Genomic DNA, 26,965 nt, shown 5'->3' on the forward strand with positions numbered 1-26,965 from the left:
ATTTCATTTCTTAAGGCCTGAAATTCAATTTAGCAAGTATTTATTAAACACCTACTTGCTAGGTACTGGGACTATAAAGACATAAAGACAGTTCTTGCCCTCAAGGAAGTTATATTCTTTGATGGGTTGGAGGAGAGGAGAGGCAAGAAGGAACTCTCTCCCTCTCAGAACTCTCTCTCTCTCAGAACTCTCTCCCTCTCAGAAGTCTCTCCCTCTCAGAACTCTCTCCCTCTCAGAACTCTCTCTCTCTCGGAACTCTCTCTCTGTCTCTCTCTCTCTGTCTCTGTCTCTGTCTCTCTCTCTCTCTCACACACACACACACACACACACACACAGCTCAATACAAGACATTTACAAAGTCATTTCTGTGGGGCTGGGCAGAAGAGGACTGACACAGGGGAGAGAGAAATGGGAATTGAGAAGGGAAAGGCTGGACAAAGGTGTGTCAGGGACATGTTGAATGTTAGGTATAGAGAACATCGAGAAGGCTAGCTTGGCTTGACCATAGAGAGTATGAAGAGGAAGAGGAAATAATTTTCTTGGAGAAACAGGCTGGAGCCAGTTGTCAAGGACTTTATATGCCAAACAGAGAGCTTTCATATTTTGTCACTGGGATAATAGGCAGTTACTGAGGCTTTTAGAGCAGGGGAGTCATATGGTCAGACTTGAGCTTTGGGAATACCAATATGGCAGCTGCTTGGAAGAGAGATTGGCAGGGAGAGGGGGTAGAGTTAGGGAGACCATTAGGAAGCTATTTTGGGTGCAGGCAGGAAGTGGGGAAAGAGAACAAGCATTTATTAAGCACTTAACACGTGCACTGCACTGTGCTCAGTGTTTACAAAGATCATCTGAAGAGGTGGCGAGGGCCTTAACTGGGGAGAGGGGGACTGCCTGACATGCCAGAGACGTTGTGGACACAGACTGGTTGAATATGAGGGGGTGTAGGAGGTGAGGGAAAGAGGTGAAGTGTTAATGGGAACTCCAAAGTTCTAAAGCTGATGATTGGAAGGTTGGCAGTGCCCTTGACAGAAATGGAAAGGCAAAGTCTCTCCATTTTGCCAGCTCTGTTACAACTCTTTTCTCCAGGACAACCTCTTCTCATTTGTCTATCAATCAATCGATCAATATGTATTAAGCACCTGTGTGCCAGGCACTGTGCTAAGCTCCAGACATACAAAAAGAGGCAAAAGACAGTTTCTGCCCACAAGGAGCTTACAATCTATTGGAGGAGACAACATGCAAACAGACACATACAAAGTAATTTATGTACAGGAAAGTAGGAAAAAATTAACAGTGGGAAGGCACTGGAATTGAGGGCCTAAGGAAGGCTTCGGGCAGAAGGTGGGATTTTAGTTGGGACTTAAAGGAAGCCAGAGAGGTAAGTAGATGAAGTTAAGGAGGGAGAGCATTCCAGGCATGGGGGACAGCCAGAGAGGATGCTGGGAGCTGAAAGGAAGATCTTGTTCATGGAACAACAAGGAGGCCAATGTCACTGGATGGAAGATTGCTTACTGGGGAGTAAGGCATAAGAAGACTGGAAAAGTAGGAGGGGGCAGGTTATGGGGGCTTTGAATACCGTAAAAGAGTAGTTTTTGTCTTTGATCCTAGAGGTGGTAGGGAACCACTTGAGTTCATTGAGTACGGTGGTGACACAATCAGACTTGAGCTTTAGGAAAATCACTTCAGGGTCAGCTAGGTGGCCCAGTGGGTAGAGCACCAGCCCTGAAGTCAGGAGGACCTGAGTTCAAATCTGGCCTCAGACCAAACACTAGACACTTACTAGTTGTGTGACCCTGGGCAAGTCACTTAACCCCAATTGCCTTAAAAAAAAAGGAAAATCACTTTAGTGGCTGAATGGAGGGGTGGATTGGAGTGGGGAAAGACCTGAGGCAGGCAGATCCATCAGCAATCTACTTTTTAAATAGTGAAAAAAGGATCAGGTCTGTGTCGCTTTCAAAGATGAAGAATTTGAGGTCACAAATAATTCACATGACCAAGAATACTGAGAAGTTATATTCAGCACTAGGGCCTACATCTCCAGACCCTCAGTTCCTCCTGTCCCCTAATTAAACAGCCCTGGAATGACTTTAAAAGGAAATCCCAAGATGAAGGCAAGGACTTGATTTGCATACCAAATTACTTTATGCTGGTGCCATAAAACTCCCAATTTATTGATAAGAAAACCAAGCAACCAAGTGTGTTGGTGGATTTTTTCCAAGCCACCTGCTAAGTTTCAGGTTCAAGCATCATCGTAAATCAGAGTCCTGACCTTCCAGGCTGGGCTAGAGCTAGCCAACCATATAATTTCTCACAAATGTGCAATGTCTCTTATGGGACCCATTTTCTGATGCCTCATCAAGTAAGCACAGAATTGCATTAATTACCCAAAGGAAAATAGATAATCTTTCATAAAACACTGGGCTTAGAAAAGTGCTCAGATACAGAGTCAAGTGTATGCAAGATGTCATGGCGGAGTAGAAAGGGTTAGGTCTGGAATCTGAAGACTTCCAGAAGCCCTATAAGAAGAAGAGGGATTGAGCAGGAAGACTAGTTGTTTAGAGGGAAGTTAATGAGTTTTATTTTGGACATGTTGGGTTTGAGATGCATATGAAACATCCAAGTGATATTTAAGTAGTATGCTGGAGATATAAGGTTAGAGTTCTGGAAAGAGGTGAGGACTAGATATGTAGGTTTGGGAATCATCTACATAGAGATGATAATTAAACCCATGGAGGCTGATGAGCTCATGGAGAGAGAGGAAGGTCTGAGAGAGAATGCTGGGGTATACCTACATGCAGGGAATAGGATATGGATGATGATCCCCCAAAAGGAGCCTGAAAAGGAGAATCAAAAGAGAAAATTATTAGAAAAGCTGAAGGAGGGGAGTATCTAAGAAGATAGGATGCCCAACAGCAGAGATGTCAAACTCACCAAAAGTAGTTTTCAAATGTCCCAAGTGCTTCCCCAACCAGATTCAAATGCAATTAAGAAACATTTAGCAGAATAGATATAAATACTCTGCAGCATAGATGATGTTGATTTGAGGTTTTCTAAGTCAATGCAGCCTGTAGAGATCCAATTTCAATTTGAGTTTGATACTATTGCCCGACAGTATCAAAGACTGCAGAGAGCTAAATTAAGAGGAAGGTAGAGAAAAGATCATTGCTTAGCAATTAAGAGGCCATTGATAAATTCAGTGAGCAGTTTCTGTGGAATGGTGGGATTAGAAACCAGACTGTAATAGGTTGAAAAGTGAGTGGGAAATGAGGCAGTAGAGGAAAGGACCATAGAGTTCAACTCTGAAAGGAAGTGGAACTATAGGATGATGATGATAGGGCACATGGTAGAGTATATGCTCATTTGTGTCCCTTTTTCTAACTTTATGACATCTGTAATGTCATTCACAGAGCACCTGCCATAGAAGATGGATGGTGGAGCTCCTGATTGTGGGTGGCTCCGATAGGTGTTGAACCATAACTAACCCTCTAAAATGTCCATGTGGTCTGGTGGTACTAAATAAGCCTTAGATTGCTTTATGAGAACTTGGTGCCCCAAAGTGTTTTTATATCTATCTATCTATCTATCTATCTATCTATCTATCTATCTATCCATTCATCCATTCACCCATCCATCCATCCATCTACCTTTCTCTTCATCTATCTATCTATCCATCCTACATGTGCACATGCACACACACCTATATTTTCATTTAATGATGTTACAAGAGCTATCCTATCTCCTCAGTGACATTGATGCAAAGGATTTTTTTAGAATGATTAGGGTGCTTAACAGAATCATTTAGGGGTTTATAGGAGGGAAAATGTCAGCAAAATGTATTTCAGGTATCTCTGAAAGGGTAAGACTCCTCTGAGACAAAAGATTTTGGACAAAAATGATTTCGACCTTAGAAGAGCCCTGCACTCTGAAAGAATAAGATTGAGCTTCTGAAACAGGCTGACACTGAAGGTCAGGTGTGGTTTTGAAATTTCTAATCTGTGAAAAACCAACATGTCTTCTGGAAGCCTTATCTCCAGCCCAGTTTAATTCATATGACTGAATCATTTGTTCAAAAGACAATCTGGGAAAGATGAAAGGTTTGGGGTTTTTGTTTGTTTGTTTGTTTTTATTTTTGGTGCAGAGCAATGTTGGTTATTTCCAATGTTTTTCTAAGGGGAAGGAGGTAAACTCGAAATGTTCTGGTGGGTGAGAAGTTCCAACTTTTATTTGATGTTTCTTGGAAAGTGATTTTGTTACCATATTTCTTGCTTTAACCTTTAAAACAACACAATCTCAGCTTCCTGTTCAGGAGAACATAAAAATGACATAAACACCAACCCTCAGTCAATGAGAAAAGAGAGGAAGTGTGAAGGTAAAGTTTGTCTTTGACACTCTTTTATTTTGCCAGATCAGTTTTTCGACTTCCTTTCCCAGAGCTCCAAGACCTCATGCTACTTGCTCTCAGCTAACCTCGGCTCGAATTTGGGAGAGGGCCAAGGTCATTGCTCTTTTACCAGAGAAGATAAAAGAGCAGGTAGTTCTAATCAAACACCAAGCATTTGTTAAGCACCTACTATGTTAGGTTCTGGGAATTCAGGGTACTTAATATTCTATCAGGGGAATGTATGTCCAATAAAGCTTGCCAGAAAATTGACAACATTCAACAGGATCAGCTCAGGCTAGATTGGGAAAAAAGTAGAATCTATACCTTGGGCTTGAGAAAAAAGAGGAGTTGTGAATCTGAATGCTTTACCCCATAGTCAATATCCCCAAAGTTCTTAGATCTTGATAGAAAGGACCAAGGCATATGTATGTAGGTATGTGTGTGTGTATATACATATGTACATATGTGTGTGTATTTGTCCTCCATATCACCTAGCACAAAACTACATGTACAGTTGCTGTTCAAAATGTGTGTTGAATCCAGTCTGAGAATCATATTATGTGTAGCACTGGGCCAAGTACTGGGGTTAGAAAGTCAGAATAAAACAATCCCCACCCAAAAGAAGCTTACATTCTCCTAGGTAAATCAAACATGCAAACAGACAAGCGCATATAGGATTATTTAAGGAGGATGTAGTACAAACAATTGGGGGAGTTGTAAAAAACCTCTTTTATGGAAACTAGGAATTCTAAGAGGTAGAGCTAAGGATGGATAGCTTTCCAGACATGGGAGACAGCCTGTCCAAAGGCATGGAGATGGGAGATGAGGAATAGCCCAAGTTCAGTTTGGATGGAACATATGGTCGAGGAAGGGTAGTTTTACAAAAGAAACCTGACTATTCTGATAAACCTGTGACAGATGACCTTCTTGAGACAATGCCCCCATCTTAAATTGTTTAATGAATTGACTCAGTAATTCTATTGGCAGGAATATGAGATGAGTGGAGAGAGATCTGGGGGCATGGGAGTTCTCATGACTCTTACTCCTATCTGCAGGCCCAGCTGAGTAGCCTCTTACAGACATTCCCTCCTCCCCAGCATGTCTTTATGGTGTTTATTCCTTATTCTCCCTTTTAATCATTTTCTTTTTTACCTTTCACATCCTTTTTTCTCCTCTCTCTTTTATAGTTGCCTCTAATTTGTAGTAGATAACAATGATGGGATCTGTAGGTAAACTATTTATCTCGTACTTTTATATCCCTTTTATTAACCTCTCCCTTTTTCCCTGTCCCCAGGTAAGCAAATTGTCCCATCACTAAGTGTTTTCTCTAGGAAGGGACCAGCCAGTAGGACACTTCTGTCTCTTACTCAGCTCAGGTCTTTGTAACTCAGAAGGCTTGACAGAGCTGCACAAAAGGGCTGAAACAAGATTAAGTACAATTCATTTGCTAAAAATAAAGGAGAAAGACCCCACTTACATTCAGTTGCTCTTAACTGAAGGGCATTTGATGTTGCTGATAGCCAGAGGTAACAATTACATGTGGTTGTTTAAGGTCTTGGGACCCCTTCATACTCCTAAAATTATTGAGGTCCCCAAAGAGCTCTTGTTTATATGGGTTATAGCTATTGGTTTTTATCATATTAGAAAATAAGACTGATAAATTGAAAAAAATTATATTATATTAATTTATTTAAAATAATAATAATAACCTCATTATATATTAATGTAATTTTAAATGAAAAGTAATTATTTTCCAAAGGAAAAAATCTTAGTGAGAAGAACGGCAGTGTTACATATTTTTGCAAATCTTTTTCAGGTCTGGCATGTTAGGAGACAGCTGGATTCTGAGCTTCTGCCTTCAGTCTGTTGCCATATGTTGTTTTGACTGCAGTATATAAAGAAAATCTGGCCTCACACAGATATGTAGTTGGAAAAGGGAGGACTATTTTAATAAGCAAATAACATAGTTATTATCTAAATAGTCTGCACTTTGTGGATTCCAGAAAGGGTGTCAAGCTCTTCCAGGAGTGGTTTGACCACCTTTTGAGAACTGCTGGCCTAAGCAATATGCTCAAAATCCAGCATGTGGACATGTAGGGCTACACAGCAGTTTCTCTGAAAAAAAGCTCTGAGGTTTTAAGTGGACTGCAGGCTTAATATGAATCCACAGTGTTATGTCAGCCAAGAAAGTGAATGAGACTTGGGAGTTGCATTAAGAGAGATGGTGCTCAAGACTAGAGAGGTGGTCGTGTGCTCTCTTATGCCCTGGTCTGACCCCTTACAGAATACTGTGCTCAATTCTGGGTACCACATTTTGGGAAAGGCAATGATTGATTGGAAGCGGTTTTGGACAAAGCAATCAGAAAGGTCAGGGGCTCTTAGATCATTACAATAAGAGAATCCATTGAAAGAACTGGGGATATTTAGCTTGGAGAAGAGCAGACTTAGCCTGTGTTATGATAATGGTTTTGAAGTACTTAAAATGATTTATGTGGCAAATGGATCAGACTTGCTTGGCCCCCAAAGACAGAATGAGGAGCAGCAGGCAGAAGTTATAGAGAGGTAAATCTAAGATTGATAGAAGGAAAAGCTTCTTATCAATTGGAATGATTTCTAAATGGAATGGGCTACCTCCAATGGAAGAAGACACACACACACACACACACACACACACACACGGACATACATATATATACACATACTTGCATATGTATATATGAGGTGTATATATATATACATATATATAAAAGAAGTGTATGTACACACACATAGAAATCTATATGTATATGTATGTATGTATACATATATACATATATATCTGTATCTATCTATCTATCTATCTGTATATATACTAGAGGTATTCAAGCAAAGAAGGATTTGGAGTTTAAGGATCTGTGTTCAAATCCCAAATGGGTAAATGACTTCCAAGGTCTTTTTCAGCTCTATGTCTCTAGGCCTATGATTGAAAAGCTGGATGACCATTTTGGTGGGGTGGTGTGGATTATGGCCTCTGAGTTTCCTTCTCATGGAGATTCTGTGACTTTCTACAAAATTTCCTGTTTGGGGTTTAATTCACATCATCAAAAAAACAGTAGCATTTCATCATCCCACATTCTCCCATTTTGGAAAGAAAATGCTGAAGGAAAGGGTGAAATTGTCTAAGTGAAGGCATCATTTGAGGATGTTTTTGAACCAGTTATCCTCCTGCAAAGAGATAGCAAAGTATAGTGTAGCTGTTTTCAACTTTTTTGCTGTCAGGACTCGTCAAAGATTATTAAGCGTCTGCTTATGTGGATTGTGTCTGTTGGTACCTATCATATTGGAAATTCAATTATCAGTATTATTTGGAAAATCATTTTGATCTCATAGAGCCCCTGAAACAGTCTCAGGGACTCCATGTGGTCGCTGGACCACATTTGGAGAACCAATGATAGTGGACAACAGTGTAGATGTGGAATTGGGAAGACCCAGGAAGAAAATTTTTCCTTATATTGAATCAAAATCTGTCTGTATGCAAATTCATCTTATTACTCCTACTTTTGTCATCTGGGTCCAAGCAGAGCAAGTTGAAACCTTTTCCCATATGGGCCCTTTCAAATATTTGTAGATCATGCTGAGTCCTCCCTGCATCTTCTTTTCTCTTGGTTTAATGTTCTCCCATTTACTTCAATTGGTCCTTAAATGACATTGTTTTCTCTCCTCTCACCATTTTGGATCTCTCTCCTCTGAATGCAGGCTCCATTTCAACACTGTCCTTCCTAAAATGTGATGCCCCAAGTCAATCATCATAACACCCCAATGACTGATTAAGGGGAGAGTACAACAGAGCTACCATCTTTGTTATTTTGAATACTCTCATGTCTTACTGGCAACTCATGGCAAGCTTGTATTCCACTAGGATCCCTGGCTATTTTTCCTACAGACTAACCATCCTAATCATTACTTCTCAACCTTGAAATTGAGAAGGGGATTCAATCCAGGTGTAAGACTGAATTTATCTTTATTAAATTTAATTTTTGCGATCTGGCCCATCATGGTCATCTACTGAGATATTTTTGGATCCCAAGACGCATCTATTTGTTAGGTATCCAAATTTGGTCTGCATACTTTCATCTGACTCATTGATGGAAAGGTTGAATTGTATCAAGCTTGCTCCATAAGAAACCTCCTTACAGATTGACAGTGATTCATTAATCTCTATTCTTTGGAAAAGAGATTCTCTTAATTCTCTTAATTAGGTCTAGCCCACATCTTTCAGACACGTCCAAAAGGATATCGTGAGAGACTTTTTGTCAAATGCCATGCTCAGACCTCGGTATGTGCTATTTACAGTGTTTCTCTGGTAAATCCAATCTAGCTACTCTGTTAAAAATAGAAATGTACTCAGTCTGACATAACTTGCTTTTTGATGGACCCAGGCTGGCTTTTAGTTAATCACTGCTTTCCTTTCTAAATACCCACACACCATCTCAATTTTCCATTCTAAAACAGGAATCTGTCGAACTCATCCTTCTGTAAGCTCCACTGTCTTCCTTCCTCCCTACCCCATCCCTCAAAAAAAATCAGGACCAGTTCTTCACATCTCTCTCATTGCTGATGTCCTGCCCGTTAGTGTGGCCTCTAGGTACTGAGCATTTCATTCATCGCCTGCCATTCTTTATGAGGAGGAAAGCAACCTAGGATAGTAGACTGTGTACCCTTTCGTGTTACTTAATGGATTCATAATATCTATTTTGGAGAATTTTGAGGATCTCCTGGATTGATTATACATCACTGTAGCTTATATTGTTCCTTCGTTGCACATCTGAAGTAAGCTATAACTCCATCTTTTCTAATAGCACTGATTTTCTGCTTCCTTGTTTTCTTTGACTTTGTAGCAAGCAATGGTAAACTATACAGTCTGAGCAGACCATCGTCCTTTTACCACTTAGACTAGGTTTTGGAAAAATACCTTAATTGGAGGAAATGTATACCTTTTTTTAAAAATTGTAAGAGGCACAGAAATGTACAGGCAGGCAGTGGAATGATCAGCAATAACAATCACAGCATCATCAATAGCAGGACTTCCTAAATAGCCTCCATGAACTTGGTTTTTGATAAATAGATTTCAATAGTATCTGTTTCTTTTGCAATCCTGTGTATTTTATTTTATGCATTTAAAAACATGCTCTGAGAAGAGGTCCAAAGTCCAGGCTGACTGCCCATAAGATCCATAAAACAAAAATGATGCTGAAGAATTGCTGAGCTCCAGCAAGTCTCCAGGGAGGAGGAATGTTGCTGTGCCCCAGAGGACCCTAGAAATCTATAACTGAGGCAAGGAGAGGGGAATAGCTAATGTCAATGGTTATCAGTGTTGGTCTTCTGAGGACAATGTGCTCATGCATGCTCCATAAATTCATAGAGGGCTGGCTGCTGTAAAGTCCTCCTGACCTTGAACATCACCAGATATCCCACTGGGTTACTGCAGAGCCAAGGGGAGGCTGTGAATCTTTCCCACATGTACCTAGATCAATGTGGCACTTCCTTCCTCCCCCCCTCCCACCCCTATCATGGAATCCTGGGAACCAGCTTCAGAATCACACATTAGAGAAGGGATCTCAGGGGCCATTTAGTATAACCCGTAGCTGAAAAGGAGAAGGAAATGGTAAAGTACTCCAGTATCTTTACCAAGAAAACTCCAAATGGGGTCATGAAGAATTGGATGTGACTGAACAACAACAAAATATCTGAGAAAAATTCCCTCTACTATGTACCAACAACTGGCTTTTTTTTTTTTTTTTTTTTGGTGAGGCAATTGGGGTTAAGTGACTTGCCCAGAGTCACACAGCTAGTAACTGTTATGGGTCTGAGGCCAGATTTGAACTCAGGTCCTCCTGACTCAAGGGCCAGTGCTCTATCCACTGAGCCACCTGTCTATCTCTAACAATTGGCTTTTGTTTGAAGACCTCCAAGATGAAGTGTCTTTCTTTGGAGTGCTGATAACAAAAAAGCCTCTATAGATTTCTATCCTTTTAGCTGAGCAGCTTTGGTTGGGGATCTGAGTCTCTTCCCAGTAGTTCATTCCCTAAATCTCTTAAATTCCAGACGCTTCTGAATGGCACTGACTAGAATCTCCCCTTGCTCCTTTGTAAATTTTTTTTTAATAATTGAAAAATGAACTTTAATCCCAATTAGGTTATGAGCTCCTTGAGGGCAGGGACTGTTTTTGCCTTTCTTTGTATCCCTAGAGCTTAGCACAGTGCCTGACACATAATAGGCACTTAGTAAATGCTTATTGGCTTGTCTTGACCTCCTAGATGCCAACAAATGTAGGAGAATGAAGGTGAAAAGTTGAAGTGGCAGGTAGGGATGTATTTTCATATATTTGCAGAAAAATTTCAACCTTTCCAAGGCCCAGGCACTGGTCATCTCTTGCTTTGGAATTGAACAGCCAAGATGGTGGTGGCCCCTTCTTAACTCCATGGATGTACAGCAAGGTCATGCATTCATAGCTCTAGGAGAGCTTGTTTTTGAGAACTCAGCACCACCACATTGAAGGATAAGGTGAGGCTCACCACATGGGACAGGCTTCTAGAATTTTATCTTGGTCCTGTTATTTGGACAGCTTTAAAAAGGCATTATTTCTGTGAATGAATGAGTCTATTATACCTATGGACTCATTGAATGAATTCAGTCTAAAAGGACCCCAAAGGAGGTATTTGCATATCTAAGCAAACAGTCTGCCAGATGTGAGTTGTGATTTATAACATTCCATCAGGCCTCCTTTGCCTGAGTTCCCAATGTGGTTGTGGTGCCAAATACATTGGAAGGGACTCAAATTCATTGCATTAATTAAAAAAAAAAGGCATTTTAGACTTTGCCAAGCATCTAAAGGGGCATCCAGGTGATGCAATGGATAGAGCACTGGGCCTAGAGTCAGGAAGACCTGAGTTCAAATCTGACCTCAGACAATTACTAGCTGTGTGACCCTGGGCAGATCACTTCACCCTGTTTGCCTCAGTTTCCTCATCTGTAAAATAAACTGGAGAAGGAAATGGCAAACCCCTCCAGTATCTCGGCCAAGAAAAAATAGGGTGATGAACAGTCAGATACAGACACAACTGAACAAGCATCCAAAGCCTCAGTCTACTGGGAATTGGGGGCAGTGCATTGTAGGTGGGGCATAGTGATGTTTGCCAGGTTTGGGGAGGGAGGCTGGAGCACCTCTGACAAGAAGAGCAATTCTCTTGGTGAGAAGAGTTTGCAGCTGATCTTGGGCCTGCTTCTGGGTTGGGTTCTTGTGCTTTTCAGAGCTGTAAACAAAAGCCCCTGAAACCTCAGCATCTTGGGAGAAAAACAAAAATGGTGCCAAACATCCCTGCCTCGGCTTGATAAGGAGCTAGATGTTTAAATTGCTCACCAACTAATTGAGACACTGGGTATATGTTTATTTTTGAAATGACTCTTCGGCAATTTTGCTTTTGTGATGTCATCCCGAATAAAACATTTGGACACGAACTAAAATCCTTTCCATTTAGCGAGGATCTCTGACTTGCCATTAAGCCTGGGGAAGCTAGCTTAAATAGCAAAGTGGGGTGGGAAGGCCAGAGAATGTTTTCCAATCCCTCATTGAAGGCTCCACACAAAAGACTTAGTAACAAAAATCAAAGAATAGAATTGACAATTCCTTTAACTCTTTGAAAAATAACTGCTCATTCCTCTTCCAAGGAGAGCCAAGGTCAATTAGGCTGTGGGTGTGGGTGTGGGTGTGCTTAAAAGAATGTACCATTTGAGAAGAATATTAAGATTTGAGTCCAAGTCTTGTCTCTGCCCAGCATGATCCTGGGCAAGTCACTTAATGTCTCTGAGCCTCAGTTTACTTATCTGTAAAATGGAGATAATCATACCTCACCTCACAGACTTCCTGTGAGACTCAAATGAGAGCGTAGGTAAGGTGCTTGCAATTAACCAATCAATTCATGTATCCACAGGCATTGGCAGCTCTCTGCTATGGGACCAGGAACTAGGCTGGGTGCTGGGGATACGAAACCAAAAATGAACGATTTATAGGATCGTAGATTGGAGATGGAGAGGACCCTGCCCTCAAAAGTGGTATCGTTCGCTAGAAGGAAGCAACATGCTGTCAGATAAGTAAGTAGAGACTATGTAAAAAATACAGTCAGTCAATACACTTTTATTAAGTGGCCCCTTTGTGCCAGGCACTGTGCTAAGCACTAGGGATAAAAAAAAAAAAAAAAGGCCATAAGCTGTGATTGTTGGGTGGGGATGGGAGTGCCATTAATAACTGAGCAAATCAAGAAAGGACTTTTAAAGGCTGTCAAACTCAAACTGACAAAGAACATTCTAGGCCAGGGTGGGTGTGGGAGCAGGAAGGCATGAAAACAGGAGATGGTCCATCACATATAGAAAAGCTTCAGTATAGCATTGCTTGTGTAAAGGGGAGTAATTTATAAGTAGCCTGGAATGATAGACTGAAGGGTGACCCTACTGGGATTTAAGCACCCAAGAGAGGAGAGTGTATTTTATCCTAAAGGAGATGGGGAACCACTAATGTGGGGAAGTGACATGGTCAGATCTGTCCTTTAGGAATGGCAATTGGACAACTGGGCAGAGGATGGATTAGAGAAGCCAGGAGTTGGATGGCCTTGATAACAGCCTAGGCCAAAAGAGATGAAGGCCTCAACCAGGATGGTTGTAGTGCTGGAAGACAGAAGGGGATGGAAATAGGAGATGCTGAGGATATAGAATCAACGTGACTTGACAGTTGGATGTTGGGGTGGGGTAGGGTGAGTGAGATTGAAGAGTTGAGAATGACGTCTAGGTTGTGAACTTGACGACTAGAAGAAGGATGGCACCCTCAACAGAAAGAGGGAAGTTAGGAAGTGTGTGAGTTTAGGGGGAAAGAGCTTGTTCAGTTGTGGACATATTGTTTGATACGCCTATGAGGATCCAGGTGGAGATGTCCAGTGGGTAGTGGATTATGCAGTATTGAGGCTCAGGAGAGAGATGAAGCAGAGTTAAGAGTCATCTACATAGAGGTCAGAGCTGAACCTATGGGAACTGATGAAATCAGAGACTGTAGAGAGAGAAGAGATGGCCCAGGACATACGAAAGGAACCACCACAGATCACTGTCACAAAAACAGAGGGAGGAAAGAGTTTCCAGGTAGGTGGTGAGGGAGGGATAACAGGGCTAAATGCTAGAGAGAAATCAAAGACTGAGAATAGTGGCCACTGAATTTAGCAGTAAAGATATTATTGGCATCATTGAGAGAGACAGGCAGAGACACCGAGAGACAGAGACAGAGGCCAGAGACAGACAGAGAAAGGGACAGAGAAACACAGAGAGAGACACACAGAGAAAGCAGTTTCATTCAGGTGGTGAAGATAGAAGCCAAATTGCAAGGGTTTGAGGAATGAATGGAAGGTGAGAAAGGGGTTCACATACATTACAGCATTATCTGAATGACAGTTGTTAATCACCAGGCATCTCTGCAATACTGTTAGCAGTACAATCATAGAGCAAGGGCAATACGACCTTTCATAACTTAAGGGCTATTCCTAAGTATTGCCCCTGGTCCAAGGGCCACCCCCTCTCTCCTGTTAATTTGGGATCAGGTGGACCAGGCTCAGTCCTAGGGGAGCATGATGCCAGAAAGAGGGGATTTAGGCTTTTCCCTTGCACTCTGGCTCATTAATCTCCCAACTCTGGAGTCCTGGGGAAGTTTTCTTAAACAAAACTTAAGTATTGCTCATATGTAAGGTCTCCCCCAAAGATGGCCCCTTCCAGAAAGACACTTATTTTGTACAGTAGCAGATTTCAGGTATAGGACAGTTATTTATTTCCTCTATACACCCCCCCAATCCTTTAAGCTCCTCCCAAAAAACTGTAACAGCACATTAATACTTAACTTAAAACAAATTATATCCTATGACTCCTATTATATTTTTTGTGGGACCACAGATCACTTTCATCTCAGTAACTTAAGGTCTGGTCTGGTCATGCCCAGGGCATGGCTCATCCTCCCAGTAATGGTCATCATATCCTTTGAGAAGAATATCTTTGGAAGAAGCACATCCTGCCAGGCAACTAGTACCCAATTAGCATGTTCCAGGTCCAGACCTATCAAACTCATGAGTAGCAGCTCAGGCTAGAAACACCCATCTCTTAAGACTGCTGTTTACTCACCTGTTCTTAGGGAAAGAAATAAAACAGAAGAGGCAGCTGAGGACTTGAAATACAGCCTCAGGTGCACTCAGGAGGGCACATGTTCTCACTGCTGTGTGCTTTTGGTAGCCCTAGCCTCAGTCTGGGAATTGGAAGGAGAGAAAGCCCCTCTCCTCCCCTCACTAGAAGTCCATGGGAGCTGGCCAGTCCTGGGTGGCATACTTGGACTCATTTCCTGTTATAGCTTGTTTCATGGGTGACTCAGTGGTCAGTCTTTTGACACAGTCCCTTCCCAGGCCTAAGGGATTGACCAGGAGATGTTGGTTGTGAATATCCTTTAGCAGGGGCCAGCGCACATGGGGTCTATTGGAAGAGCCTCGGTGTGTGTCCAGCTCCATGGGAGACGCTCCAGTTCAGCTTCCTGTAACAGAAGGAAAAAAAAGACTCACCTCTTCTTCTCCACTTTATATATTTTCCCTTCTCCTTGTGGCCTCTCAGTGTCACCTCCAGTTCTGAAGGCAGATGTTTGGATGCCTGGATGTATGGGCATTTTCCCTTTTCATGTTGCTCTAGCCGTTGGTCAGCAGGGACCACAGTAGCCGCTGGGAGGGTTTGGTCAAAGAGAATGGTGGAGGGGGTTGAATGTTCTTGTTTTCAGGAAGCCTCTTTGCAAATGAAAGGACCAACACCATCATTCCCACCAGCAGCAGCAGCAACAGGAACCGTACTTAAAGACGTCAGCAGAAACCCTGATAGGAGGGCAATGGAGAGGAGAGCCCTCATGCTGTAGGCTGACTCTAGCTGCTGTCCTAGGTCTCACCTTAAACAGTGAGACAGAGAAAGTCACTACACTTGTGTGCATACACCTCCCCCTCTTCCATTTTAGTGGTAACATGTGCTTAAATGAGGGGAGTCCTTACTGGTCCCTTCCTTACTGTGTCCTGATTATCTATGGCCCAGGAATCCAGTGGCCCCCGGGGATTCCTGCTACCTTGGTGAGCCTGTGATTTTATCAATGCGGGCACCCTTGCCATTGGTATAGAGAGATCACAGCTGATCCATGGCTTCTTATCTCATTGAGCTCTTATTCATGGTCTCCCAAATATCTTCCATGGGGGCTTCACGCAGTATGTTGGGAACCTTCCTCTAGGCCAGTGGTGTCAAACTCAAATAGAAATGGGGTGCTATGACATCATTCATAAGGGTATTTACTCATGGGCTTCACGTTGACCTAATTTTAAAATGTTAGGTTTGGACAGCTAGATGGTACACTGGATAGAGAACTGGGCCTGGTATCAGGAAGACTCGTCTTCCTGAGTTCAAATCCAGCTTCAGAAACTTGCTAGCTGTGTGACCCTGGGCAATTCACTTAACCCTGTTTGTCTCAGTTTCCTCATCTAGAAAATGAGCTGGAGCAGGAAATAATGGCAAACCACTCTGGTATCTTTGCCAAGAAAACCCCAAATGGGGTCACAGAGAGCCGGACATGACTGAACAACAGCAACATTACTTACATTTTATTGTATTTGTATTTATCTTGTTAACTATTTCCTAATTACATTTTAATCCGGCTCCAGCTACACTCAAGAGGGGCTGCGTGTTTGACAGCCCTGCTCTAGGCCACAGGACATCGTGTGTCTGCCAAATGGATCTCACAAGCTATAAACAATTAAGACTTCAATGGACTAATTAGTCTGTGGATGTGGGCACTCCCCCCTGCGGTGCACATTGTAATGCATTCATACTGTTTCATCTGTGAGGTTCTTTTCTGTGTCTATCTATGAATCCTCCATAGATAAATAGGGTTAGGGCTACTCCAGGGCGGGGCCATACGCTTTTCCACACCACATTTAGGCTAAGGAAAGGGCGCATGTACCTACTGGGCAGTTGTAGGAGGAGAAGCAGACAGGGAAGTGCATTTCTGGATGAGGATCCACACTCTTTCCCTGACAACCAAGTTTGTCCTGGGCACCAGAATTCCTTGCTATGGCTAGGATGCCTGTTACTGCAGTATAGGCTTCATTGAAAGGTGATATGAATCGTGTTGTAATCTTGAATATGTTAATGATTTTGCCATTTGTTAAGCCAACAGAATCTTATATAATTTACATCTTTCAAATGAACGAGATACCTCAAGTTCATGACAAGAGCGTGGGGACCGTGTGGTTTGTCCAACTGGCAAGAGCTAGTCACACAGATGATATCTTATTTTGCTCTAGACTTTTTCATAAAAATCATTTTTAGTCCTTTTCCATCAATACTCAGACTCTATCCCTACATCCTGAGTTGCAGTGACCCTCTACCTCTCAGTAGTAGAGGCATGTAAAACTGGTCACTCTGCCATCTATTTTTAAACCAACACCCTCCAAGGGCTCATTTTTTATACATCAGAAATACCGAAGCCTCCAATAATAACAAAGAAAAGTGGCAATGAATTTCTCAGATAGGAAATAGCTGACGAAAGGAGTTATCAGGAACAAAAATGAGGATTCTGGGTCTGCAACATACTCTGTGAATATTTACTCCGAAGATTGGCTCTGCTGGAAATCTGAGACAAAATTGATCTCATTTTGTGAACTAGTAACATTATATATCCTACATTATGTAACTCTCTAAGGCAACTCTCTATGCTATAACTCTCTTAGGCGTCTGTTGGATGGCAAGTTGAAGAGAAGGTGCCAACCTGCATGAGTGAGGGCATGACCTTATCCAGGAGTTCTCTAAACCAATGACATCACATAACCAGTCCTTCTCCCCTATCCTTAGGTACTAACTCTGTGTTCCCTTTCATCTCCATTGTATGCATTTCTCTGAACCCACATGGTTTACCTTCTCAACCTAACTCATCTTATATGTACTATCCTCCCTTTCTGGTTCACCACTTGCCATCAGATCTTTAAATGGCTCCCCACTGAAAATGGATCAGGTGCCATAAATGGAACACTAGACATGGAGTGGGGAAGAGCTGAGTTCAAACTCAGCCTCAGACACTGATGTGCTGGGTGACCTTGGGTAACTCAACCACTCTCAGCCTCAGTTTTCTCCTCTGTAAAATTGGAATAATAATAGCACCTACCTGCCAGGGTTGTTGTGAGGCTAAAATACAAACCTTAAAGCTCTATACAAATGCTAGTTATTATTATTAATTAATCTCCCCCTGAAAAATCCATACTCTTTAGGGTGGCACTCAAAGTCTGCCCTCTTTTAGGGTTGATGTGGTAGAGCAAGAAGATCATGGGGAGTCAGAGTCAGAAACCCTGGGTTCAAACAGCAAGTCATTCCATGTGTGCCTGAGCCTTAGTTTTCTTTTCAGTAAAATGGACATAATATTGTCTGCATTAGCTACCTCAAAGGCTTGTTATGAGGAAAGCACTTTGTAAGCTGCCACATGCTAAATAAACATGAACTGTTATTGTTATTTGGCCCCAATCTATCATACCAACTGTATTTATCTTTCCTTAGCATCCTCTGTTTGGTTCCATTTCCATACCTTCACTCCATCTGATTTCCCACCCCCTAATTTTTTGTCTCAATCTATCTAATTCGGGGGGCAGCTAGGTGGCACAATGGATACAGCACCAAGCCTGGAGTCAGGAAAACTCTTCATGAGTTCAAATCTGGCCTCAGACACTTACTCGCTGTGTGACCCTGGGCAAGTCACAGTTTCCTCATCTAGAAACTAAGCTGGAGAAGGAAATGGCAAACCACTCCAGTTTCTTTGCCAAGAAAACCCCAAACGGAGTCACAGAGAAATAGATGTGACTGAAAACAGCTGAACAACAACAATCTAATTTTTATCCCTTGCTCATCCACCAGAAGTCTTCATGGACCACACCAGACAATGTTGCTCTCTCCTTACTTTTAACGTCCTTGATCAAGTTGACAAGCATTTTTTAAGCTCCCACTGTATGGCAGGTATTGGGCTAAGCACTGAGGATACAAAGAAAACCAAAAACAATCCCTGCCCTCAGGGAACTCACACTCTGGAGGAGGAATGTGCAAATAACTGTGTACAGACAACACACAACCACATATGATTTGAGGATAATCCCAGAGGGAAATCACTAGCTTTAAGAGGGTCTGAGAGAGGCTTCTTGTAGAAGGTGGGATTTTAGCTGCAACTACATCCCTGTGTATCATCCACAACCCCAGCCCTGGGAGACTGAGGCTGGCAGGTCACTTAAGTTGGGGTTCTGAGCTGTAGTGGATTATGTTGATTTGGTGTCTGCACTAAGTTGAGCATCAGTTTTGGTCAGCCCCCAAAAGCAAGGTCGCAAGGTTGCCTAAGGAAGGGGAGAGCCAGCCTACAGCTGGAAACAGAACAGATCAAACCTCTTTTGCCAGTCAGTGGGATCAAGTCCCTGCACTTCTAGCCTGAGCCAAATGGGGAGACTAGATCTTAAAAAAAGGAATTGGATCATAAGATCATAAGTTTATAGTTGGAAAGACCCTAAACCCTACTACACTTGTCTAATTTTGTAGACTGAGGCCCAGAGCGGGAAAGTGAAGGTCATATAGATACTAAGCAGCAGTGCTGAGACTCATAGTACTCAGGAATGGATTCACAAGAGAGCTGTCTTAGACATCAAGTCCAACCCACTAATTTTACAGATGGAAACTGAGGCCAAGAGAGGCTAAGTGACTTGTCTAGGGTCACAGAGTTGATAAGCATCTGAGGCAGGATTTGCACTCAGGCTTTCCTAGCTCTAAATTGAACCATCTATCCAAGATACCATACTACCCCCCCATTGGGATTGTAGTAGTTACTCATGGAGAGAGGGTTAAGAGCTAGAGAGACTCCCTGTAAAGGGAGGGAGACAATGATAGCCTGCCTTCTGATGGCTCTGGAAAAATTCGGCATCTCTTCCATCATGCTTGCCTTCTAACATCTCTGAAGAGAAGCTACAGGAAACCATAGGAGAGAAGCATAAACAGGATTATGGCCCAGCTTGCTGAGGCACCTGGCTAGCATCAGAAGAGCTGGGTTAGAACTTTGTGCCAATGACTTACCAGCTGGGAAGCTTCCAACAAGTCACTCCTTACATGGGTGTCATTTGTAAAATGAGACATTTGGGCTAGATGGTGTCTCAAGTACTTTCTACCTTCATCTGTGTTTAGAGCTAGAAAAAAGACCTTAGAAATGATCTAATCCAAGCCTCTCATTTTATAGAATAGGAAATCCTGCTAACGAGAAAGGTTAAACGCCAGGGTGTCATAGAATCATACTTTTAGAGCTGTAAGCATAAAATTGTACTAAGACTTTTGAGACACCCTGTATAGAGAGATAGGCATAAACTAGAATCTTAGAATCCTATAGTCTTAAATTTTTAAAAGAACCTTAGGGGTCATTTAGCCTAATTTGCTCATTTTATAGATGAGGAAACTGAAGCCCAGAGAGAGAAAAATGGTTATTAGTCAGCGGTGCTTTTTCTGTGCCGTTATTTTTCCTCCCATTAGCATTTTTTCCTGTTCTGGCCTTTCCATCACCCCTTGAGATTGCTCAGGAAATGGGTGAAATAAACTGGTCCCTACTATCACCTTTCAGGTAGAGCAGTGGATAGAATGCTGAGCCTGAAGTCATGAAGATTCTTCTTCCTGAGTTCAAATCAAGTCTCAGACACTTACTAGTTGTATGACCCTGGGCAAGTCCCTTAACCCTTTTGACCTCAGTATCCTCATCTGTAAAATTAGGCGAGTAGAGTAGAGGCCTTCAGAAGTCCAATCCAGCTGCAAATCTGCGATGCTATGACTATTGAGATTTAATTCAACAGTCCAGCTCTAGGATCTACTTTGCAAAGCACTGCCCTTAGAACTGGGGATACAGAGCCACGAGCTAGACAGTCCTTACCCTCCAGGAGATGAGTTGTGGAGGATTCTGACCCAAGGCTATAACCATATTGGGACATTTAGGGGCATTTCCCCCATGCATAGTCGGTCTGGCCCTGGCTAGAACTTCCCCTTCCTGAAAGTAAGATAGAAGAGGGTGAGGGAGACACTGAGTAGTGATGGGAGGGTTTAGTCCTTTCCATTGTGGGGTTGGTATTTCCAGAGCAGTACCAAATACTGTGCATTCTTAGACTGCGGCTGTCACTGCTTCCCCATCTCATTCTTAGTGAAGGGGAAAGAGAGAAGAGGCTCCACCTACTTGTCTCCAGTGTTCTCTTTTTCCTAGCTGATTCAATGGTTTGGCCCTAGCATAGCAACATCAGCTAGTTAGACGGTGGCTAGCTAATTTGGTGCTGATGGACAGCTTAGTTAACCAGTGGCATTGATGAAAAGATGGACGAAGACAGGGTCTCCCTATGCATTTGTATGTGCCCCACAACTATTCCTGGACACTCATTAGCACAAAATTCTCTTCTGAAATCTTAATTTTTAACCTGACATTCCTTTCAGGATTCACGAGCTTGACTTTGTGCTTTGGAACTTTCCCCGCCTTGGTTATAAAGTGAGACTTGAGGTTTCATTCCTTGGACTCTTCACTTGCCAGAAATTCCACCAATTGATAAATCCAGTGTCTTACAGTCTTAGCAAGTTAGCTGGGGGCACTAAGAGGTTGTGTAATTTTCAAAGGGTCTCCCAGCTAAAATGTATCTATGGCAGGACTTTAAAATAGTTTTTTGAATACAAGCATTTATACTATACTACTATATGTCAGGAATTGTGCTAAATGCTGGGGATTCAAAGAAAGGCAAAGGATAATCCCTGATTTTAAGGAGCTTACCATCTGTAGTGAGAATAATTTTTAGGACCTAAATGAGATAATAGAAATACATTTGTCAATTTAGCAAAATTGATTCCATTTGTTTTGAGCCTCTGTTTTGTGAGTGAGTTGTTTTGAGAAGGTCGTTTTGAGAAGGTTGCTGTTCAATAATTACCTAACCACCCATGTGTTATGGTGGAGTAAACAATGTGTACATCTCTTTTCGAAGAGGACCAATGACATCATGAGCGATGTCTTGCCTTGAGTGCGAATTGGATTTAAGTGAGGCCAAGTTGCACAAAATTGTCAGCCTCACTCTCTCTTCCAGTGGTAAGACAAGTCAGGATGACTGGAGATGGCCGGGGATGCAGTGGAGGACCTTGGCATCTTGGATATCTGACCAAGCTCTAAGCACTCCACAGTGCCCCAGTAGACATTAGGGGCTCTCTGATAAGATAGACTATCAAGGAAAAAATATTATGTAACACTTTATCAATAACATTGAAGTAAACTACCACATTATGAGGTAAACAACTTAGAAACACCTATAGCTAAAGGTATAAAAACCCCACCCGAAGCCCCGGCCATCAGTATTTTCCTAGGGCATGACTAGGACTGGTTCCCAAATTCTCCACACTGGAGACTGGAGCAGCTGGTGTTGGCTTGAGTGCAATGCTGATTGACTGAGACTTGCAAGAACCGACTTCCTGTGACTGGGCAAAGAGGGAATCTGGTCAAGTCGGGTATGAAAGAAACTCATCAGAACCTCAGACTCAGGTTGGCGTTTTGTTCTTAGAACTTATTATTTGCATGCTTTGATGAATAAAGCTTTGTCAATTGTATTGGTGTCAGTCTGATTAGTTTTTCTGCCACTAGTTACCACAAATAATAGTAAATGGGCTATATGGATGCAATATATATTACATTCCATCTAATGGGAGAGGCAATACGAAAATAACAGTGTACACACAAGTTATATATAGGATAAATTGGAATTAATCAGTAGAAGAAAAGCATTATTGCTAAGAGGAATAAGGAATGCTTCTGGCAGAAGGTGGGATTTTAAGTTAGTTTTGAAGGAAACCAGAGAAGCCAAAAGGCAGAGGTGAGGAAGGAGAGAATACAAAGTAAGAGAGGCGATCAGAGAAAATGCCCTGAATTGAAAGATGGAGTGTCTTGTGCAAGGAACAGGGAAAAGATTGGCCACTGGGAGTGGGTGGGGGGAAGCAAGAAGTAAGAGGCTTGGAAAGGTAGGAGGGGACCAGGTTGTAAAGGGCTTTGGACTTCAAACAGAGAGTATTATATTTGATCCTGGAGGTGATAGGGACCTCCTGGAATTGGTTGAATGGACGTAGGGGAGGCAGCATGGTCAGACCTGTGCTTCAAAAAGAACGGGGGTCTTTCTGACTCCAAAGCTGGCCCTCTGTCCACCCCCTCATCTTGCCTATACTTTGCTTGGAGAATGATACTAATGCCTGAAGGAAAGACGGGAGCTTTCAGCCCACTGCATTATGAATTCAGTTGACACTGTCCTAGTAAATGAAAAGGGACTGACTGGTTATTGATGTGCCGATCATTATAAGGTCAGTGGTCTGTGTGCAGTCAGACCATTAGGCTTGTTAGAGCAGAGGCCAAAGAACATCACAGCATCATAGATTTGGAGCTGGAAGGGGCCATAGAGATCATCAAAGGCAACCTCCTCATTTCACAGATGAAACAAAACAATTATAAGAGAGGAAGGTATGGCCTGTGATGACAACGGCTCCAGCCAGACCTGCTTTAATAAGCTGCCGACTCTGAAAAATGGGAAATGTACAAGAGCAGTCACTTGGATTCCATCACCATTGCCCAGAAAAGTTTAATGATCATGGCAATGAGGAGCCCAGAATCTTAGACAGCAAGCTCTTAATCTTCAGGGGAAGCCCAGAGGTAAGGACAGCAGAAGGCTAGAGTACAAGCTTGTTTGCAAAATAGAATAGAGAATGGAGACAGAAGCATCACCTCCTATACTGAAGAATCATTACTGATGAAGACATGAGCCTGCAGAAAGCTTGGCATGAAGCAAGCATTAAACATAGATAATCTTTTGGGAGCATCTCTCATTGCCACGCTCAAGAGCCATCAGTGGCTCCTTATTGCCTCAGGGGAAAATCCAAACTCCCCAGACTGACATTTCAAGCCATTCCCAGTCTGGGGCCAGCATACCTTTCAGGTTTTGTCGCCCATTTCTCTTTCCAGGCAAATTGAATTACATACTGTTTCCCAAACTCAGTATTTCATCTTCTGCCTTCACGCCTTCCCACAGGCTGTCCCTGTGCCTCTCATACACACTTTCTTCTCACCCTCCCTTCTTCCCCATCTTCCTTCAAGGCTTAGCTAATGAGCCTTCCAGGAAGTTTTCCCTGATTTCCTTACTTGTTAGTACTTTGGTTATATATGTATGTAAACACCAAATGTATGGTGTATATATACATATATGCACATTGTATATATTTAAAATGTATACACATAATGTACATCTCTTTACAATGTACACATATGTACATTTTATATGCATGTACATATATGGTGCACACATGTATAAATTATATGTAACAAAGCACTATATATATAATACATGATACATATTCAGGAAGAAGGGACCTTATAGGTAAACTAGTCCAACTATTTAATTTTATAGATGCAGAAACAGCTGGTCAGAGATGTTAAGTGACTTGTCCAGTGTCATAGAGATAACAAGTGGTTTATTCCTTACTTCCCCAATTATCATGTATGTATTTATCTGTTTACAAGTTGTATGCTCTCCATCCTCAATGACTCTCCCTCCACCCCCACCCCCCTGCAGTAGAACATAATCTCCTTGAGGGAAGGAACATTTTTTGTTTTGTCTTTGTATCCCCAGTGACCGGTTGTATCCATCATTATAAAGCATAAATGGGATTGGATGCAGGTAAATCCAAATATGCTGAGAACAGTTGTGGTTAGATCCCGGAGAAGGAAAACAAATGAACACAGAGATGGTAGAGAATTGCTACCTTTGACTTACAACCCTATTTGGGAAGATGTCCCATTGTCCCATTTGGACTCCATTATCCTTGTTCATGACTTACTACATGAAAAAGTAGAAATGGCCCTTTGTGAGATGAAGGGAAGAGTAACTGGGTCCAATCAAACACAGGTAGAAAACAGCTGGGCTGGGAGTCATATAATTTAGAAAGGTTTCAATTCCAAAAAAAGATCTCAAATTTGGAAAGAGTCTAAAAGAGCTGAAAACATAACAGATGGTACTTTTACCAAAAAGGAAAAAAAAATGGTGCCAATGTTAGTGCTTGTTAACTGATTTCAGTAGGTGGCATAGTGCATAGAACACCGAGCCTAGAGTCACGAAGATTCATTTTCCTAAGTTCAAATCTGGCGTCAGACACTTAAAAGCTGCGTGACCCTCGGTGAGTCACTTAACCCTGTTTGCCTTAGTTTCCTTGTTTGTAAAATGAGCTAAAGAAAGGAATGGCAAACCACTTGAGTATCTTTGCCAAGAAAACCCCAAATGGAATCATGAAGGGTTAGACATGACTGAAAAAAAAGGAATAACAACACTGATTTTGAGAAAGTCTTTGACTTGGTAGGACAAAATGCAGTTGAATTGCCTATAGACTTCATAAACTTCAGAGGTTACTTTTGTTTAAGCACTTGTTTTTTAACTTTTGTTCAAGTGAGGTGTTAAGCAGGGAAATCTGTTCATCAAAGGTATTTACTGGTGTCTTGAAAGATTCCCTATTGATGGCAAGAGTCTCCAAATGCTCCTATGCTCCTATTTGCAAATGATGTTGGGTTGATTTTATGGGGCCCCAGGGCACTCCTCCTAAATAAAATCTATAACATTGTAAAGTAGGTTGTCCAACCATCCATATCAGATAAACAGAGTTGATGAAAAGCGCATATTATATTTGACCTTCCATTAGATGGAGATCTCATGGAATTCATCCCTCCACGTGTTTCTTGGATCAGTGCTTCATATGGATAATTAGAGCTGGACCCAGAATCAAGCAATTAGTAGTTGGGTTACATTGCAATTAGGAAACTGTCCAGTGCTTTGCATTGATCCCAACTTACCCCCTGAAGCAAAAACTTTTCTCTTTAAACCAGGATTCTTCTGTGAATCATGGAAAATCATAGGTTCAGAAGACCCAGAATGGCATGTCACAGGTGGTAGATGGATGGATTGACATCTGGTAGGCCTAAGCTGGGTGCCACATTCTACCAACAGCTACATTCATAAAAGGAATGGTGCAAAACAGTCAAACTCAAATAAAAATGGATCCCCTGCCTGGCTACATAATGACTTCAAAAACCACAAATTAACATTACATATTTTGTATTATATTTTTATTTGTTTTGTTTCACATTTCCCAATTACATTTTAATCTCATTTCTGGAGGCATTAGGGAGTTTCACCCTTCACAAGTTTAATGCCTCTGATGTAAAAATATTCTCCATTGAGAACGCATGGGAGGGCAGAACACCTAGCCCAGGCCCTAGAATTGTGCTCCACCTGGTACACAGCTTGATCTACTTTTAAGCAAAACAGAGAAAACATCTGGTGGATCTGGTTATTAACTGTGCAGTAACCAGGTCAACAAAGCCCGTTTACTGGGGGCCATCTGCAAGAAACTGGAATTGCTTTCACAATTAACAAAACCCTTCTAATGGGATTTTCTGAGTAGATAAGAAAAAAAAGGGCTGGCTAATCCAATTAATAGTATAAATAAGGTAAATGTTAGCCCACTTAAAAGGCAGAATTTGCATTCAAACAATGAATATGCTAATTATAAATAGCTTCTCTATTACATTCTCTATAGCTAAAACCCACGCTTCTCTAAGAAATCTAGATCCAAATCCTTTTTGGATCAGCATTTTCCCTATGCCTTTTGAGGTAATAGAACAGAATTCCTTAAAGAGGTGTTGTAGTTTGGAGTCTTGCCCCCAGGAAATGAATGTTTCTGACTAAAAAACCAAAGGAAAAGGAGAGAGGATCATACAAACGTAATTCTTACTGAGATACTCCAGCACGGCACCATTCCTTCCTCTTCTCTCCTTACTTCTCCTCTCCCTCTCCTTTTTCTTCTTTCCTTTCTTTCACTGGATAAGAAGCCAATTATTTGATACAATGATAATGTTAATATTTACCCTTAGTAGAATATAAGCTCATTGAAGGAAGGACTGTATTCACTTTTGCCTTTGTACCTCCATTGTAGGGCTTTTTAAAAATTGCTTATTGAATTAAATTAAAGGGTTATTAGTGCAGTTCTCTGAATTCTTTTCATCATTGTTTCTTGAAGTGTGGAATATTCCGTTACATTTGGGCACCATGATTTGTCTGGCCCTTCTCCAGCAGATGGGAATCTACTTTGTTTCCAGTTCTAGCTACCACCAGGCTGGACATAGACTATGTTTGGCCTCTGTATAGGTGAAAGGGAAAAAAAGGCTAAACTGTACAGTAGGTGAATTGTGTCCAGGGTGCCTCCAGTCTGATCCTAACCATTGTCCTCTTTCTTCCTGTATCCTTTTCTGTTCAATGGCATACATTTCTGCTCAATGTCCAGGTACCAGGATTCTTACTTTTTAATCACTTCTTCCAAGAATCTGACATCTATGGAAGGAAGGAAAGAAGGAAGGAAGGAAGGAAGGAAGGAAGGAAGGAAGGAAGGAAGGAA

General features: G+C 41.9%; 1 protein-coding gene across 1 annotated transcript in view; it reads left to right on the plus strand.

The window, feature by feature from the left end:
- Positions 1-15,659: 15,659 nt before the first annotated feature.
- LOC114052990 (sarcoplasmic/endoplasmic reticulum calcium ATPase regulator DWORF) overlaps positions 15,660-26,965 on the plus strand; it is a 147,875-nt gene continuing 136,569 nt past the window's right edge. The window contains exon 1 of the mRNA XM_027875791.1: positions 15,660-15,675. Coding sequence (XP_027731592.1) covers positions 15,660-15,675 — 16 coding nt within the window. The remainder of the gene's footprint in view (positions 15,676-26,965) is intronic.

Source organism: Vombatus ursinus, unplaced genomic scaffold, assembly GCF_900497805.2.
Source record: "Vombatus ursinus unplaced genomic scaffold, bare-nosed wombat genome assembly UNPS02014810.1, whole genome shotgun sequence".
NCBI lineage: Eukaryota > Metazoa > Chordata > Mammalia > Diprotodontia > Vombatidae > Vombatus > Vombatus ursinus.